Below are 19348 nucleotides of genomic sequence, written 5' to 3' on the forward strand. Positions count from 1 at the left end.
GAAAAAAATTTAAGAAGAAGACACAAGTAAATGGAAAACATCCCCATGTTCATGAACTGGAAAATCTGATACTGTTAAAACGTCCACACTACCCAAAGCGATTTGCAGATCCAATATCTCAAGGACATTTTTTTTGCATAAATACAGAAATTCATCCTAAAATTTACACAGACCCTCAAGGGACTCTGAACAGCCATAAAAATACCGAAAAGGAGTAAAAGTTGGAGGTCTTGAACTCCTTGATTTGGAAATACATTATAAAGCTATAGGAATCAAAGCAATGTGGTACTGGTATGAAGACCAACAGAACAGAAAGCACAGAAATGAACCCTCACATATATGGCTGAATGACCTTCAACAAGATGCCAAGACCACTCGACAGGGAAAGGACAGCCTCTTCAACAAATTCCCACCAAATTGGGAATAGTGGGTATCCACAGACAAAAGAATGATGTTCAGCCCTTATGGTACATACAAAGATGAACTTGCAATTAATTAAACACCTAAAACTGTAACATTCCTAGATGAAAACAGGGGGAAAGCTTTATGAAAATGGATTATAGAATGATGTCTTGGATAGGACAGCAAAAGCACAGGCAAGGAGAGCAAACATAGACAAATGGGACTGCATCAAACCTAAAAAATTCTGCACATCAAAGGACACAATCAAGAGGGTGAAAAGGTAACCTATGAAATAGGAAAAAAAAAATTTGTACACCATGTATCTGATAAGGGGTTTATCCAGAAAATATAAAGAACTCCTAGAACTTAACAACAACCAAAAATTAACCCTATTTTAAAAAATGGGCAAAAGACTTAAAAATATATATCTCCAAAGAAAATACAGAAATAGCCAAAAGCATACGGGCTGATGCTCCACATCATTTATCATTAGAGAAATGCAAATCAAAACTACAATGAGTTATCGCTTCACACATCTTAGAATGGCTACTAACAACAACCAAAAAAACCACAGAAAGTAATTAAGTGTTGGTGAAAACGTGGAGAAATTGGAACACCTGTGGGCAGCTAGAGAAAAAATAATATGGTGCGGCCGCTCTGGAAAACATTATGCTGGCTCCTCAAGAGACTGAAAACAGAGCTACCATATAATCCAACAAGCCCACTTCTGGGTATATAACCACAGAAATGGAAAGAACGGTCTCAGAAATGTATCCGTATTCCCACATTCATAGCTGCACCATTCCCATTAGCCAAGAAGAGGCAATCACTCAGATGAGTATCAACAGATGAATGGACAAACACAGCGTGTCTAGCGATACAATGGGAAAAAAGGGGAGAACATCCTGTCTCATGCTACAACATGAAAGCACCTTGAGAACATAATGCTAAGTTCAAAAAGCCAGTCAGGAAAGGGAAAATCCTGTAGGAGCCCCCCTCTATAAGGGACCTGGAATAGTGCAATTCCTACAGACAGAATGTGGAATGATGGTGCCAGGGGCTGGAGGGAGGCCGAATGGGGAGTTAGCGGTTGATGGGCACAGAGTTTCTGGTTTGCAAGATGAAGAAGTTTTAGAGGTGGATGGTGGGGACCATGACCCAAGAGTGTGACCCTCGCAATGCCACCTAACTGGACACCTAAAGATGTATGAGAAAGTAAGTTTTATCGTGTCCATTTTTTTTTTTAAAGATTTTATTTATTTATTCGACAGAGAGAGACACAGCAAGAGAGGGAACACAAGCAGGGGGGAGGGGGAGAGGGAGAAGCAGGCTTCCCGCAGAGCAGGGAGCCAGATGCGGGGCTCGATCCCAGGACCCTGGGACCACGACCTGAGCGGAAGGCAGACGCTTAACTGCCTGAGCCACCCAGGTGCCCCGATTGTGTCTGTTTTTAACCGTGATTTAAAAAATTAGCTGTACGGGGTCATGGTCCCAGGGTCCTGAGATCGAGCCGGGTGTTGGGTCGGACTCCCTGGTCAGCAAAGAGTCTGCTTCTCCCTCTCTGTCTGACCCTCCCTCGTTTGTGCGCGTTCTCTGTCAGATGAATAAATAAAATTTAAAAATCTCAAAAAGTGAGCTGTACGGATGTGTTTGCACCATGAAGGGTTGTGAGGACACGTCTGTGTGCAAAGGGCGCAGAACGGGGGCAGATGCAGACAGTGCGTATCACAGAGCTTGGACCCACGCCTGACGTTCAGATATGCGTCTCACCCAAGTACAGTCCATGTGGTTTCTATGTCACACCATGGGCAATGGCGCTAGCTGGGCCTTTCCAGAAAATTCTCAACTTCCAGCGTTACTCAACTCGCACTCTCGGATGGATGTATAAATATTTCTAAAAAACACATGTCTCAAAAATGACTACGATTCATGTTAATACAACTGTAAATCCAAAATCACTGCTTTGTAACTGCAATTTTTTTTTCTCCCCTCGCACCAGGAATTCCAAAGACAGAGTATTCACCTTTCTTCCTGGAAGATTCTTAAAATAGCCCTCCCTTTTTAAGCATCTTTCAGCCCTGCAATCTAGAACATTCTTGACCTTCTCACTTTTAGCAAGAAATAGCAGACAATTTAGTTCTGATCGATCTTTAGTTAACAAGCCCCAAGGGAGAAAAGTCATCTTTGCTTTCAAAGGAAAACAAGTAAAGAAAGGCGTGAAGGGCATACAGACATGTTGAAAATGAATTATGCCGTAACTTCAAAAAAAGAAAAAAATTAAGCTTCTTTGGCGAGATTTAGCGCTTGCTCGTCATCTGTTTGTTGAAGTTTAAATAGTCGCCAAGATCATCCTGTACCTGATTTTGAACAGGAAAAGGGAAAGCCACCTATCAGACTTGGAAGCAATCCCGTCATGAAGATAATGTTTATGTAATGTTGAAGCAAACACCGTTCAAATGTCTTTGCACCTTGGGACTCAGTGAAAGGAATGCAGAAGCCCTTAAAAACGACAAGATGGAATGACAGCAGAGGATTAACCACACTCTCTCTGGAGTATCTGTGAGCCTCACCCGAGATGAGATTTTTCTGAGGACGCGTGAAGACAGAAGAAGACACAGAGCCAGCTGGGCACTGGTCGTTAACCGTGACTCACAACAGTACGGTGAGGTGCATGAACGGAATCCCGTCCACTGGGAGGGCACGGTACCTGGCATCAGACCAGCCTTGGGGAACACTTCTTTCAACTTCGTCTGGCTTTCCTCCACCAGCTCCTCTTTGGACATCGGCAGCTGCAGGACGTCTATTATGATCTGTGCCGCTTCCAATGCCTTTTTTCCCATAACGAGGGACTTGACGTCCCAGCTGTATTTCTTTCCATAGCAGTCGCATATTTCTTGGAACACCAGTGAGTAGAGCCGTTCGGTATCTGCAGAAAGAAAGATACGGTGACATTTAGGGGTGCGAGCTATGCTAACGCAGGGTCCCCACCACATGACCACGTGTCACGCAGTGTGGGTCACGTGCACGCAGAGCTATGGAAATGCTGGAAACGTCGCAGGGCATTCGGACAACAGTGCCCTCCTGACGCCCGCTGTGTGTGTTGGGGGGGGGCAGGGGGGCTTTCCACACCAAGCAAGTCCATGACACCAGCCAGGTACCCGACAATCCAGCTCACTTCTGACAATGTGCACAGTGTCAGGTCCCACAGGCAAAGGGTCCCAAACCGTAACGAGATACCACCTCCCACCAGTCAGACTGGCCGTATCGAAAACACAAGTAGAACAACTGTGCTCAGGATGCGGAGGAAGAGGAACCCTCGCGCACCGTTGGTGGGAATGCAAACTGGTGCAGACACTCTGGAAAACACTATGGAGGGTCCTCAAAAAGTTAAGAAAAGATTGGGACGCCTGGGTGGCTCAGTCGGTTAAGCGTCTGCCTTCAGCTCAGGTCATGATCCCAGGGTCCTGGGATCGAGTCCCGCATCGGGCTCCCTGCTCAGCGGGAAGCCTGCTTCTCCCTCTCCCACTCCGCCTGCTTGTATTCCCTCTCTCACTGTCTCTCTCTCTCTCTGTCAAATAAATAAATAACATCTTTAAAAAAAAAAAAAGTTAAGAAATATCTTGGCTATTGTAAATAACACTCAGTGAATATGGGGTACATGTGTCTTTTTTTAAAAAAATTTTTTTAAAGATTTTATTTATTTGAGAGAGAGAATGAGAGAGAGAGAGAGAGCATGAGAGGGTGGAGGGTCAGAGGGAGAAGCAGACTCCCTGCCGAGCAGGGAGCCTGACGTGGGGCTCGATCCCAGGACCCTGGGGTCATGACCTGAGCTGTAGGCAGACGCCTAACCGACTGAGCTACTATAAAGTGCAGCAATTCCATTTCTGGGTATTGATCTGGAGAAAACAAAAACAGTAATTCGAAAAGACATATGCATGGGGACCGCTGGGTGGCTCAGTCGGTTAGGCGTCTGCCTACAGCTCAGGTCATGACCCCAGGGTCCTGGGATCGAGCCCCACGTCAGGCTCCCTGCTCGGCAGGGAGTCTGCTTCTCCCTCTGACCCTCCACCCTCTCATGCTCTCTCTCTCTCTCTCATTCTCTCTCTCAAATAAATAAAATCTTTAAAAAAATTTTTTTAAAAAAAGACACATGTACCCCATATTCACTGAGTGTTATTTACAATAGCCAAGATATAGAAGCAACCTAAGCATCCATCAATAGATGAATGGAATAGGACAGTATACAGAAAATACTACTTAAAAGAAATGAAATCTTGCCATTTGCAACAACATGGAGAGACCTACATGGTATTATGCAAAGTCAGAGAAAGACAGAGGCTGTATGATTTCATTCACATGTGAAACTTCAAAGACAACACCAAGAAAGTAAAAAGAGTCTTAAACACAGAGAACACAGTGGTGGTCGCCACGGGGGGCTGGGGGGGTGGATGGGGGAAAGAGACGAAGGGGACTCAGAGGTAGACACTGCACATATGAAAGAAGTCATGGGGATGGTGAACACGACGTGGGGAACATAGTCCATACTTCTGTAGTAAGTGTGCATGCTGCACCCTGCTAACTGGACTGAGTGTGCGGATGATTTTGCAATGCATGGAAATACACGATCACTACGAGGTAAGCCTGAAACGAACAGGATATTGTGTATCGGTCATACCGAAATTAGAAAGTGCTCAGTCCCACAGGACTGCCCCCAATGCCCCCTGCAATGCCAATCACAGTCCCAGTTGTCATCTGTGCTGTAGATGGGAGTGGGATCCCACAACCTGCTCTTGGGTTCCACCGATTTGCTAGAGTGGCTCCCAGTCTTCCTAGCCCGGGAAATTTTACTTACTCTTCCCGGCATATTATGCAAGGATATGATCAAGGATGCAGAGGAACGTGCATAGGGAAGAGGTGCAGAGGGTGAGGTGTGCGGGGAAGGCCGCGGAGCTCCCATGGTCTCCCCAGCCATTCTGCCGGTCCCTCACGTGTCCGCCAACAGGGAAGCTCTCAGGAGGATGGAGGCTTCATCACTGAGGCATGATGTATCAACAACCCCACTTGCAGCCCTGCTCCCCCGTCTGGAGGATGCGGACGGAACGGAAGTTCCAAGGTTCTCAGCACGCCTTGGTGTTTGTGCCGACCAGCCCCGGCACAGGAGCCCCCCAAGGATGGCCTCTGCAGAACAGAAGATGCTCCGTCACTCAGGGAAGGACAAGGGCTTTAGGAGCTCGGTACCAGGAACCAGGGTCAGATGGCAAACATTAGAGCCAAGATGCTCCTAGTGATCTTATCACTTAGGACATTTCGAGGATTTGGGGAGCTCTGTGCCAGGAACAGGGAGCACAGACCAATACGTACGGTTTCTATTATTTCACAAGGCTGTATTGTGTCACGGTGAAAGGTCAGTCTGGGAACTGGATCCCAGCTGGAGACTTTCTAAACAGTAAAGCCTCAGACGACTTAGCGTCCTGGGGCCTTTTCGGGTTACCAAGCGTCGAAGGGTACTATGGTCATGATTGGTAGTGTTACTACCAATACATAGCATAGTAAATTAACTACAGCATGATAAATAGCACTCGGTATATTTACATTTACGTCCTTATATATTTAACGCATAAACAGTGTTAACAGTAGTGATGCCAGCAAACGCTAGTACCATGAGCCACGATAACGTCCTCATCTATTTCATACATAAGTAAGGTCAACAGTAGTGATACTCGCAATACTACCCTATATGAGCAATACTACCCTATACTCGCAATACACTAATATGAGCTACGATAATACTAGTGTGAGAACTGAACACTCGGCAACACTGTCAGAGCGGTTCTGAAAGCTGTCAGGGTGTGACCCGCGCATGGCCGCTTTCCTCCGGACACATCTGCTCCCCGCCGATGCCCAGTCTGAGGGCTGCCGGCGCACATTGCAGCGTCCCTGAGCCTGCAGATGGCAGGAGGCGTGGTGCTGTCTCCTGTGAGCTGGGCTGGGGCGGTGTCGTGGTGCGGTCTGTGTGCATCTTTCCCACGGGAGGGCAAGGGACACCTGCACAGTACGGCACACCCACCACCCGTTTGCCGCCAGCTTGTGGATATCACCGTTCCCTGTCCATGGGCGCAGTGCACCTGCCAGGGGATCCTGTCCGTGGGCTCAGTGCACCTGCCAGGGGATCCTGTCCGTGGGCTCAGTGCACCTGCCAGGGGATCCTGTCCGTGGGCTCAGTGCACCTGCCAGGGGATCCTGTCCGTGGGCTCAGTGCACCTGCCAGGGGATCCTGTCCGTGGGCTCAGTGCACCTGCCGGGGATCCTGTCCGTGGGCTCAGTGCACCTGCGGGGGATCCTGTCCGTGGGCTCAGTGCACCTGCCGGGGGTCCTGTCCGTGGGCTCAGTGCACCTGCCGGGGGTCCTGTCCGTGGGCTCAGTGCACCTGCCGGGGGTCCTGTCCGTGGGCTCAGTGCACCTGCCGGGGATCCTGTCCGTGGGCTCAGTGCACCTGCCAGGGGATCCTGTCCGTGGGCTCAGTGCACCTGCGGGGGATCCTGTCCGTGGGCTCAGTGCACCTGCCGGGGATCCTGTCCGTGGGCTCAGTGCACCTGCCGGGGGTCCTGTCCGTGGGCTCAGTGCACCTGCCGGGGGTCCTGTCCGTGGGCTCAGTGCACCTGCCGGGGGTCCTGTCCGTGGGCTCAGTGCACCTGCCGGGGGTCCTGTCCGTGGGCTCAGTGCACCTGCCAGGGGGTCCTGTCGGTGGGCTCAGTGCACCTGCCAGGGGGTCCTGTCCGTGGGCTCAGTGCACCTGCCAGGGGATCCTGTCCGTGGGCTCAGTGCACCTGCCAGGGGATCCTGTCCGTGGGCTCAGTGCACCTGCCAGGGGATCCTGTCCGTGGGCTCAGTGCACCTGCTAGAGGATCTCTGGTTCTTCCTGGTTGGACTGGGGCTGGGCAGGCACCCTGGCTGCCTCCCCCATGGGCTCTCGGGATTGGCACCGGCTGCTCCATGGGACCCCGGCTCTTCTTTCAGCTTTCAGGGTGGGCCACCCCCCAGCCCCCATACCTGCTTCCCCTGGCTGCCGACCCTGCTATTCCTCCCCCGCCCCTCTGAATGTGTTGTAACAGGACCTCGCTGTGGCCTCCATCCCCTGGACCAGCCCTGGACCCTCAGCCCCATGGTGGGATACCTAGTCTTGACAACAATCAGCAGCAGAAAGAGCTTTTCACTTCCTTCTGCTTTTTGAGGCAAAACTCCCCAGAGCCAAGTATCAGGTAGAATTTCATGTTCAGCATGTGAACTATCTGGGACCCCTGCTTGCCCAGCACTGGCTGAACTTTCCTGTGGCACTGGAAAATGCACAGAACAAACAGATCTCAGCTTCCCCACCCTTGTAGGTTCACACATGACCTCTGCATTAAGGAATGCCTGTGTTGGTTTTGTTTTGTTTTGCTGGCACAAAAGATGGTGAGGCTTTAAGGAAACCGTTCCGGGGTCATGTGTAGAACAAGCCACGGTTTGGATAGGCACCTGAGTGACTCAGGGTTTTCTAGAACGCACGCTGCACCTGCACGTACTCTTCCTGAGGAAGACACACAATGGAGGGAAGGATGGCTCCTCCTCGTTATCGACGGCAGAAAGGCCTTCTCAAGCCTTCTGTGGCCAAGGGTCTCCGGTCACGGGTGCTCCTTAGAAGTGCAGCCCTGTGAGGGGGTCGGAGGAACGGGACGGAGAAGGATGGACAGGCAGTGATGCTGTATGTTTTACTTTCTTCACTTGGACATTGTCCTCTAGTGCTTGAGACAAGTCTGCGACAGAAGGAAACTCCAAGCACCATGTGAACAAGAAACCAGTGCGGGGTCTAAAAAGCAAAGTCGAGCGTGTAAGGAGAAGAAGCAAGCATGCGAGGAGAAGCAGCAGAAGCCTGGCAGAAGATGGACGTAGCATTCAGGGACGCCTGCTAACGCAAGTGGACGACAGAGAAGAAAGGGGTGTGAAAGGAACACTAATCCCAAAGACAGAAACATAGCAATGGCCTTTAAAACGCTTTAAACGGTGTTTATTTAAAGCCTCGTGTCAGAGCTTTTAATTTAAAAGACACTGAGCTGTGGGATTATAAATCTGCAGGAGACAGTGCAGACCACTTTTCTCCACAACGTAGATAAAATCACCCCAAATCCTCGGTGAATAAGCGAGGCTCTGAACAAGTAATTAAACTCCTCGGGTCCAACGATGACCGCGCCAGTGCCTGACAGCATACTTACAAATTAAAGGGACAGCGGTTTGAAAGGAAACCCTTCCAAAGATGGGCAAAAAGGACGCCATCTTTTTATCGGGGGCATGGGGTCCCCCTGTTCAGAAGCGAGGGAGCGAGCCCCAAGCTTTGCCACTTGCTTCTGTGTTATTTTTCCCAAGAACGTCATTGTAACATGTCACGGCGACATAAGCCGCCGCTGTCCTCAGGTGTGTTAGAAAAACGTTCCTTGGAAAGGCCAACTTCCCTCCGGGCTGGAAGAGGGAGCCCATGGGGCCCTGGGGAGCCGCTGCAGGTGAGCTGATCAGGTAAGCGGGAACAAGAGGGCATCAGACGGGGGATGGGACCCTGGGAAAATGGGCACAGTGGCCGCAAGGCACGTGTCTCATGGCTACCACGCTGCCCTCCCAGGTGGGGAAACGGGGCGTGTAGGTTTAGACTCATTGAACTGATGCAGAAGGGCATCCCTGCTTCCTGTACCTGAAGGAAGGCTATGCTCGGTGGCCTTGGTGGCCTGCGCGGTGGCCTCTGAGGCAGGGGGTCTATAATGGTATCATTTTCTTCTCATCGACAATGTACTGAAATGTTTGCTGAGTCCATCCCTGGCTCCCAGAGCCAGTCTGCACTTTTTCCCATAAAGATGAAGGGGAGAGGGTGTTTCCCCACGCCTCCCTTGCAGGAAGCTGCGCCCCTGGGCCATGCAAACAGGCGCTTAATTCCAGCTTAAAAACAAGCAGTTGCATGGCTTCATAGGAAAACTCCTTAATCAATGTGGCACTGACAAGCATGTATTATAAGACCTGGTTTCTCGGGGCTCCTGGGTGGCTCAGCTGGTTAAGCGTCTGCTTTGGCTCAGGTCATGATCCTGGTACACTCTGGGATCGAGCCCCAAGTCGGGCTCCCTGCTCAGCGGGGAGTCTGCTTCTCCCTCTCCCTCTGCCGCTGCCCCCTGCTTGTGTTTGCTCTCTCTCTCAAATAAATAAATAAAATCTTAAAAAAAAAAAATAAGACCTGATTTCTCTTACCCATCCCCATTTTCGCTCCCAGACCAGACCTGGAATGAGGTATTGGGAGAAAGTGTGAGCATTAGGAATCTGAAAGGTGAACAGTAAATTCCCAGCTCGGCCACTGTTTAGCTGACAGTCCTGGGACGGGTTTTTAAGCTTCATGACTTGTAGTTTCTGCCTGGGGAGCAGTGATACCTAGTCACCGCGGGCCTGCAGGGCTGGGTGTGACCAGACGCTAGGTGTGGGCGGCAGCAGGCTCTCTGAAGCCAGGTACCTGGGTCTGCAACCCTGTCCTGCAGCTCACAAGCCACTGAAATCTGCCAACAGGTAGGTGCTCAGCCCCCAGCTGGGCTGTGGGTTACAGATCTGCAGAACAGGGACAGTGATGGGGCCACGACACACCTTCTGGGCGGCTGTATGAGTTACGTGGAATAGTCTATGCTGAGCTCTGAGTGCAGCACCTGGCCAGGGGTAACTCCAGCATCGTCCTGTGGAACCCTTGTTGTGGGAAAGCCCGACTTGCACATGATGGGCAGAAGGACTTGTAACTAGTAATCATCCCTGAGTTCGGAGAACACAAGATCTGCTTTCTCTCCGTACAGCAATGCTCCAGTAAGGGCAAAGACCTGTTTAATCTGAGAAGTCACAGAGCCCCCTGAGACATATTTTACTTAAAAAAACAAAACACCGGGCACCTGGGTGGCTCATTGGTTAAACGACTGCCTTCAGCTCAGGTCATGATCCTGGAGTCCCTGGATCGAGTCCCGCATCGGGCTCCCTGCTCGGCGGGGAGTCTGCTTCTCCCTCTGACCCTCCCCACTCTCGTGCTCTCTCTCTCATTCTCTCTCTCTCAAATAAGTAAATAAAATCTTAAAACAAAACAAAACAAAACACCACACTGTCAACTCTCTGCAATGTATTTACCTTCCAGGCATACAGAACTAAGAAATACTTGTTAACTAATTTCCCAGCCTGGTACATGAACATGATCTCTCATTTCCAATTCCTTAATCCATAAACTTCTGCAAGCTGACACGTCTTCATTTAGCAGTAAAATCTGACCTGGACGGGCATGAGGAGGGTTTAATGTTTACTTAGCGGGAATCTTCACACACTTCTCTATAGGAAGAGCTATGGGTTTGCTTCTGGGTCCTGCCCCAGACCCCGCCCCACTGAGACTATATATATCACACAGCATGCACGTTATAATACATTTTAAAACTGGTAACGGAAAAATCTAAATACAATAAAAGCAATTGAATGCTTTCTCTCAAGATAATGTTATCTCCAAAATAGTTGTACTTTTATTATTTCCAATTACAAAAAGGGGGTGGGGTGATCAAAAGCCAGTGTTTGGTCTGACAGGTTAGTTCCTCGAAGATACAAATACATTTTCACATGGAAGAGCCCATCTTGAGTGAAAATCAAATTGTCACAATGGGGCAGATCAGAAGATGAAGATGGAGCTGACAGCTTTCTCTCACTCACAAATGTAGCAGTGTTTTTGAACGGGGTGAACACGCCATATTTTAACTGTGAAACAGCTTTAATAATAAATACCCAGCATAGAACACCGCTTGATAAATGTGGGGGTGTCATTTCTCTAAGCTGTTTCGATAGCATGTAGTAGGTGACTGGTAACTGCTCAACAGATTTTTTTTTTTTTAAGACTTTATTTATTTGTCAGAGAGAGAGGAGTTGGAGCAGGGGGAGGGGCAGAGGCAGAGGGAGAAGCAGGCTCCCCGCTGAGCAAGGATTCCCAAGACTCTGAGATCATGACCTGAGCCGAATGCCTAACAGACTGAGCCACCCTGGAGCCCTGAACGGATATTTCTTATTTACTGATTCTGTTCCCTTAAGATATTCTGCCACTAGTTTCTGATTCTCTGCACTGATTCTCAAAGTGTGGTCCCCAGAGAAGCAGTATCAGAAATGCAAATTCCTGGTCCCACCCCAGAGCTGCAGACTCAGAGTTTGGGGTGGGGCCCTGCAATGTGTGTTTTATCGAGCACCCCCAGGCGAGTGGGTTGTGTGCCAAAGCTGAAAACCACTTAACTAACATAACATGTTTACTGAAGCCCTGTGCTTTATAAACTCAGTGATTTTAAAAATGGATCAACTTTAAAAAAAGCTTAATTTCAAAAATGACATATATAGATCTATGAGCAGAAATTAAGGGAAAAAAATCACCTATGACATTAATCCCAATGTTGATGTTTCTGTTTCCTTTCTTTGTCCCCAAATGAGATCTGTGTTAATACTTCTTTAGTGGAAGAAAGATTTTTTAAAGTAAGAAATTCTGAATGTGCCCCATTCTTTCCGAAGTTAACACCTGCAGATGACTTCAATTAACTGCAGCTGCCGGTGAACCGGAGTTACTGGGTGTCCCTGGGGCGGAGAAGGAGCCGGCCAGGGGATGCTCTGCACAGCATGGTTATGCACAGCAAGGGCGCACGTGCTTTGAAAAAACACCTAAATAGCTACACTTTCTTTTAAAGAATAAAAGTATAGACGGCTTCCTGGAATATACCGTATTGAAAGAACTAGTTAATCGGCTCGTTTTTCTCTTCATTGGAAATCAAGAGACTAATCTGTAGCACTGCGACCAGTGAACCCAAAGTCACAGCTTGTCATCGGGGGGCCTTGTTTGAGAACAGCTACTCAAATTCTCGCATTTGCTGCCTGCATACTCTCAAATTCTAGCATGCACCATCTGCATGCTCTAGGGTGGCCTTTGATTCCCCCGAGCGAACAGGCTTGCGACCCTATGAAGGACATCATCGCAAACTAAGAGTCCTTTTCCGAAACTGGACTACTGGGTCAGTGGCAGAACTGGGAAAGCCTGAGCTCTGAAGGTCACCCGCCTGGAAACCTGGTGATTCACAGGAAACAGGAGCGCAGCCGTCTGAAAGCGCTTGATCTGTTATCTCGGTTGCCTTGGGCTTTTCTTGACTTCCTAAGGCAGCCAAGCTTGCTTAGTAACTCCTGGAACCCTGAGGGCAAGGCTGTTTTGTAAGCACAGCCCAGGCAACAGGCGCTAAGTGCTGTCCCTGCTGCTCCTGCCACAAAGCACCAGCCCCGATCCTCCTGGCGGAGCTACAGCGTGGCTCGGAGGGGCGCCCAGGAGCGCTCCCGCCGGCAGAGGCTGGCTGCCGTCTGTCCACCGGCCTGCCTGGCCACTGTGACACGCCAAGGCCAGGGCGGGCCATGTCCGTGTATGGACTGGAGGAGCGTGTCTGCTGGGAGCGCTGGTCCGCCCAGGTGTGGCAGGAAGGCTCTACAGACAGACCAGCTGGAGGAGGACAGAGGGGGGTATGGAAACACCAGACTCTCCTAGAGGCTTGGAAGGGAAGAAAGGAGGCCCTCCTCGAGTGTCGAAGTCCTAAGTTACAAGAGGAAGTGTGGAAGCCGGCGAAGAGCCCCCTGATGAGAACATGCAGGCTGGGGATGGGGGAGCAGGAGGTGCGTCTCTAGAAGCGGGCATCCTATGTGATGGTTTGGGGGCATATCTGGTTTTGGTGGCTGTTCCTGCACCGAAGGCCGGCAGTCACTGCGGACTGAGCCGGTGGTGAGCAGGGCCTGCTGCGGAGGATGCGCTCTGGCCGGCGTCTAGGCTAGCTGCTGGGGGGTGGGCGGTGGGGGGCTGAGGGCCAGAGCTGGGCCATCACCTACGGCCCAGGCACTGTTAGCACATGGAGTCTTGGCTGCCTGACACTGCATCCTTGCTCAACAGCCCAAAGGTTGCTGTCCTCTGCCTCTGGACCATGACCCAAGATGGGGAAGCCGGAGCATGCAACCCCAGGCGGCAGATGTCTCTAAAGGACACGAGATGCCAACACGGAAAGCCACCTGCTGAGCTGTGAAGGGGCAGAAAGTGTGCTGGCTTGCCCCAGACATTCAGGTCCCATTAAAGGAAACAGTCCCTGAGCCAGTCAAAAATCGGGGACCACAGGCCCTTTGTGGATGCTGCCAGCCTACTCCCATGTCTTCCTGGCCACCCAGCGACCCATAAACAAACCTTTATCATATCCCAGGCAGGGGGTGGGATCTCGGTTGCTGCCTGGCATTGTTCACCCCCCACCCCAGTAGGCCTCTTCACCCAGGAACACCTGCATCCTCTGAGCCTTGCTGTGCTTACGGCCATTCAGGAGGGAATATCCCCATGCCGCCTCCACACCAAAAAGACCCTGTAGGAGGATGAGGAGGTCTTTATTCGTCGGAGGAACTGCAACAGTCAGGGAACATTAAAGCGGTTTAAACAGCTGTTGCACAGCTTTGGGCATGAACACAGCTGCATTTGTGTTCGACCCTCTGCTCCGTGCTCCAGGCCTGACAGCTAACCCCGTCCGCACATTTTCCCTTATCCTGCAACGGATCATGAAGATTCTGCCATAAGAACGGTGGTTTGTGGGGGACGCTTCAAAGCCTTAGCGGACTGAAGCTGGGTCCAAACAAAAACCAGAGGTTAACTATGTCACAGGCAAAGGAAGTACCCCCCACACACACCCACCAACCACCAAAAAGCTTTCCAAGAATCTAGTGCAGTGGAAAGCCACAGAAACCATGTTCTTTCAGGATTCCCACAAATCTTTATCCAGATCTTCCATTAAAAAACAGCAGGCGATGTAAACCGCAACAAAAAATAAAGCTACCTGGATATTTAATTGTACTGTTTGTTCAGTTTGCTTAATTACTGGTGATCCAAAAATATTATCTGCTCACTGTTCTTCACTGCTGAACACATATTATTTCATTTATGCTTTGGATACTGAAAAAAAAAAAAAAAAACCCACAAAAAACCTGTAATGCTATAAGCTAAAGCTCAACCCAACATAAAATTGATTTTTCCCCTCAAAAGTTAAAATTCAGCCCAAGTTTCAAATGACTGAGCACAGAGGTCCTTCTGGAACAAATATTTATAAATCAGTAACATCCTGTGTTACAAAAGTAAATATGACATGCACCATGGAGCCGAAGCCAGATGAACAATCTTTAGAACCAGACATCGATCTTCGGTATACAGCAATGGCCCATGCTTGAAATATGGTCAATTCGATTCAAAGAATATTTATTGGGCACCTACTGTGTGATAGGCCCTGAGAAAAACCTGATGATTGAGGCCTAAACAGGTCTTGCTGGAAGTGACATAAATCTGTGATGTCAAACCAAACAGCTCACTAATGTTTGTCGAAAAAAGTAAACAAAGGAGCAAACACCTACAAAGGTTTGAGAAACTTTGCAAAAAGAATGATTGAGAAAATGCTGATATATCAATCCACGTATTTCTCAAGACCTGCTGAAATGTCACCGTCCACTAACCCCAATGCACGGGTGGCCAAGAAAGGTCCTCCTGGACGTGCACGAGGAAGTCAGGCAGGGAGGGTGTGTTGGGACAGGACTCCTGCCAGTATGGACAGGAGAAAGAAAACAAGACGGTGAGCACATACAAGGAAGGGAAGGACGGTCATGTGTTCTCCAGCAAACACGGCAGATGCTTAGCCGCCGTAGGCACTCAGGTGCCTTCTCCCACGGCCACGGACGCTCCGTGAGACACGGGAGAGAGAGACGTTTGCATTGACTCCGTGCTAGCTACTTAACCCTTACCAATGAGCCTCCGTGTAAAACGTAGTGCTTGCTTGTATGTAGGGATGTAAACGATGGAAATGAATAATTAACAAGCATGAAATTATGAGTCACGTAATATTTGCTTCAAACTGCAATCCTGCTTGCTCTAGCAGGCTTAGAGAAAAGTATTTAAGTATTGGATGTATTGCTTCCTTAGGCTGTAAACTATCGGTTTTGAACCGTAAAGGAGTAATAATAAATGTGATTGCTTCAAATAAGGAGCAGTAATAATAATCTGAGTCATCCTTTGTAAAGTAAAACCTTTGATTTGCATTTGGCATGATTCACTGTCATTATCAATTATTCCACTTAGTAGGTGTGGGTATTGCTCTAAGGATTTTTTTTTTCCTGGTAATCCATACTCAATTTCTAAAACTCATTTTTTAAAAAAGATTTATTTTAGAGAAAGAAAAGCAGAGAGAGAAACACACTCCCCACTGAGCATGGAGCCTGATGTGGGGTTCAATCTCACGACCCTGAAATCACAACCCGAGCCAAAACCAAGAGTCGGACACTTAACCAACCGAGCTACCCAGGCGCCCTTAAGTCATTTAAAAGATGGAACTGGTTCAAAAAATATTGCTAGATCACACATATATGTATGGAAATATACCTGTATAATGGAAAAAAATGAACACATTTTTTAGGTGCTTAGGATCATAAATCTAAATATAAAACCCAAACTATAAAACTTATAGAAGAAAACACAGCGCATCTTGGGAATCTTAGGTTATATGAAGCTTTCATACACAGAACACAAAAAGCAAGAGTCATAGGAGAACACATGTATAAAGGGGCTTTCATCAAAATTAAAAGACACCAGTAAGAAAACAAAAGGCAAGCCACCGATGGAGAAAAAATATTTACAACACATACACACACAGGCACGTGACTTGCATCTAGAATATACAAAGAACCTAACACTACAACTCAAGGATGAGACAAAAACAACCTGCCGTTGACAGAATAACAGCCCCCCCAAAATGTATACAACTTAATCCCCAGAATTTGTGATTAACGTACCTCACAAGGCAAAGGGACTTTGCGGTGTGATCAAGTTAAATGTCTTGAGATGGGGGGTGGTCCTTGATTATGCAGCAGGTACGATGTTATCACCAAGGGTCCTCACAGAGGGAGGCCAGTGGGTCAGAGTCAGAGGAGGAGGGTTGAGCAGAGAAGCAGAGGGAGGACCACAAGGCGAGGAATGCGGGCGGCCTCTAGAAGCTGGAAAGGCAAGAAAATGGAGTCTCCTCCAGAGCCTCCAGAAGGAATGCAGCCCTGTCAGCACCTTGATTTTAACCCACCAAGACCGATGTCCTTTTGGCCTCCAGAACGGTACAATAAGAAATGTGTGTTGTTTCCAGCCACTAGCCATGAAGCCATTTATGATAATTTGCGATAGCATCGATAAGAATCTAATACTCAACCCATCAGAGGAACCGCTTTGGTAAACAGTCTGGTGGTTTATCTGATGTCTGAGAGGCAGACTGGCAGCTACCTTGGGATGGGATGAAAAGATGGAGGGGTTGTGGGGGGGCACAGGACTTTTGGGAGTTGTGGGAACATGCAAAAATCACCCAACACGTAAGGGCGCCTGGGTGGCTCAGATGGTTAAGCGTCTGCCTTCGGCTCAGGTCGTGATCCCGGGGTCCTGGGATCGAGTCCCGCATCGGGCTCCCGGCTCAGCGGGGAGCCTGCTTCTCCCTCTGACCCTCTCCCCTCTCATGTTGTTTCTCTCTCGCTCGCTCTCTAAAAAATAAATAAAATCTTTAAAAAAAAAAAAAAATCACCCAACACGTAAAACACTGCCCTTCCCATGGGTTTCAGAGCGGCCATTGTAGGACAGGACAGGACAAATGAATTAAGATTCCCCTTGAATATAACAGACATTGAGAGCTACTGTTCACAGTACAAGGTCAAAAAGGGTATGCGGAGCACAGCGTGGTCCTACTGTTGTCAAATACAGAGCTGCCCCTGGGGTCAGCCCATGGCTGTCAGGACGAGAATGCAGGGACAAACAACAGCTTCCGTGAAGGTGGTTCTCGGCCCACCAAAAAGAAAGCTGTCTTTTAGGAACCATGGCATTTGTACCCAAGGACAAAAGACTTAGCAGTGTTGCCGCGTACCTTTGGCCTAGGAAGAAATAAAGACTTTCCCGGGATTTGAGGTGTAGCCTAAGCTTTCCCTAGGGAAATCCCAGGTGCCCCTGGACACCTGCCAGGTCAAGCACAGGTTTGCTCAGTGAGCCAGGGGGTGCAGCCGTGCAGGCTTCCAGGTACCCCGACGATCACACAGAGCACTTCTCACAGAAACCACAGGATAAATGACCCCATCCCCTTTCTTACGAATGGGTAAAAAGCAGACGAATAAGACAATTTATTCCCTGCATCTGGGCCTCCCTGGTTCAGTGCCTTCTGCTTCCTGTGCACCTGGCGTGCCGTTTCGCTCCTCCTCCTGCCCTACAGAGGTACTAGCATGATGGGGAAAGGCCAGGTGTTGGCATCGGTTGTCTGTGAAACCAGCTGCAGCAGCGCTGGGATGCAGCATGGGTCCCGAGAAACAGAACGACGGGGAGAACGGGAAGGTCGGAGGCAGAGCGGCAAAAAGCAGACAGGGCGACTCTACTGAGCTCGGAGAAACTGCACGTCAGAGACGAGTATCTTCTAAAATGGGGGGAAATTCCGGGAATTTCCTGTGGGATGTGGTGGTGATAACGAAGTGCTTTTCAAGTTAAAAAATCTCCCAAACTCAGCCTTGGACTCGCTTTACAAGGTGCCGATTGCTTTCTAATGTTTAATGATATGTAACTGATCCATAAACGCTATTAGGCCAGTTTAGAATCAAGAAAATGAAATAAATGAATGGATAAAAATAAATAAAAATAAGAAACGGAGACTCTGTGAGTTTCAGCGACATATTCCAGCTGTGCCCACGGGCTACTGGGCACTGAAACGCACTGACGTGTGCCATCCCGCGGGCTGTCATTTCTACACAAGGCCTCTGTACGCCGCACCCTCAGCTCCGCGCATGGGGACTCCAGCTGGGCTCCTCTGGATGGCCGGGCAGCACCAGCATTCCCTGCGAGCTAGAGGGGAAATGCAGACTCTGGGATCCACTCGTACCCACGAACGACAGAGCCTGGGGCCCTGGCCCTGTGGGCTGTAACAAGCCCTCTGGAAGCGTCTGACGCCCGCCCAAGTGTGAGAACCGCGGGGCTAACGTGCCACAGGAGTTCACGGCCGTGACATGACAGAGCCTGATCAGTACAAGAGGGGCGGTAATTGCGGCCACTCCCCGCCGGAGTGAGTGGCACTGGAATCTGTCACCAGCGTCCGTGGTATGTATTAGGGGCACGCCGTAGCCAGCAAGATCAGACGGGCAGCCTGACGCCGGCGGGCACACTGTCCACACCATACGGAGGCAGAGAAAGGGTCAGTGGCCTCCCGCCTTCCTCACTCGGGCTCCCAGGTGCTACCCAAACCTCCTCTCCCAGAACAGCCGAGGTGTGCCGGCACCTGGATTCTCACGGAAAGCAGGTTGGCGGGGACAACTGAAAAGAAGCTCGAGGCTCCGTGGCTCCCGGAGTCACAGGTGGCTCCATGCATGGAGCTGGACGTGACAGGCTGGACAGGTTCATCTCCTTAACCCCATGCGTCCTCTGTGTGCAAACCCAGGCTCCAGGTTTCACGTTTGCCCCGTTTCGTTCTCTCTCGCTGGAAAGGCTAATCTGGAAGTTGGGAGCAGCGACACTTTGCTGCGGTACTCCCTGAATCTGGAGTTATTCAGCGGAGGGAATGAAGGGAAAGCGTTACCAGAGTCTGGCAACGAGCGAGCAGTCACCCAAGGGTGAATTCTCCCCGAAGATTTCTCTTAAACCTGGAGCAGCACTCCCCAAACTGGGGGTCGTGGGGGGTTCCATGAGCTTACAGAGTCCTACAGGGACATGAATGCCTGCTTTTCCTACAGGGAACCTGTCCCCGAAAAGGCCCGTTATCCTTCATCTGCCCCATGTCCCACTTCGTCGAAATCTATGAGGACCTTCAGCCCCTGCAGCTGGTGGGAGAAATGCCCGAAA

General features: G+C 49.6%; 1 protein-coding gene across 6 annotated transcripts in view; it reads right to left on the reverse strand.

Annotated features, from left to right (window-relative positions):
• PUDP (pseudouridine 5'-phosphatase) overlaps positions 1-19348 on the reverse strand; it is a 160574-nt gene that overhangs the window by 120318 nt on the left and 20908 nt on the right. For all 6 annotated transcript variants that reach the window (XR_010406017.1, XR_010406015.1, XR_010406016.1 and 3 more), the window contains exon 2: positions 3110-3328. Coding sequence is in view for 3 of the 6 variants with exons in the window: in XM_064573697.1 (XP_064429767.1) it covers positions 3110-3328 (219 nt within the window). In the remaining 3 variants the exon portion in view is untranslated. The remainder of the gene's footprint in view (positions 1-3109; positions 3329-19348) is intronic.

This window comes from Mirounga angustirostris, unplaced genomic scaffold (genome assembly GCF_029215605.1).
Source record: "Mirounga angustirostris isolate CCGP_5_RB_7025 unplaced genomic scaffold, mMirAng1.0.hap1 SCAF_11, whole genome shotgun sequence".
In the NCBI taxonomy this organism is placed as follows: Eukaryota; Metazoa; Chordata; class Mammalia; order Carnivora; family Phocidae; genus Mirounga; species Mirounga angustirostris.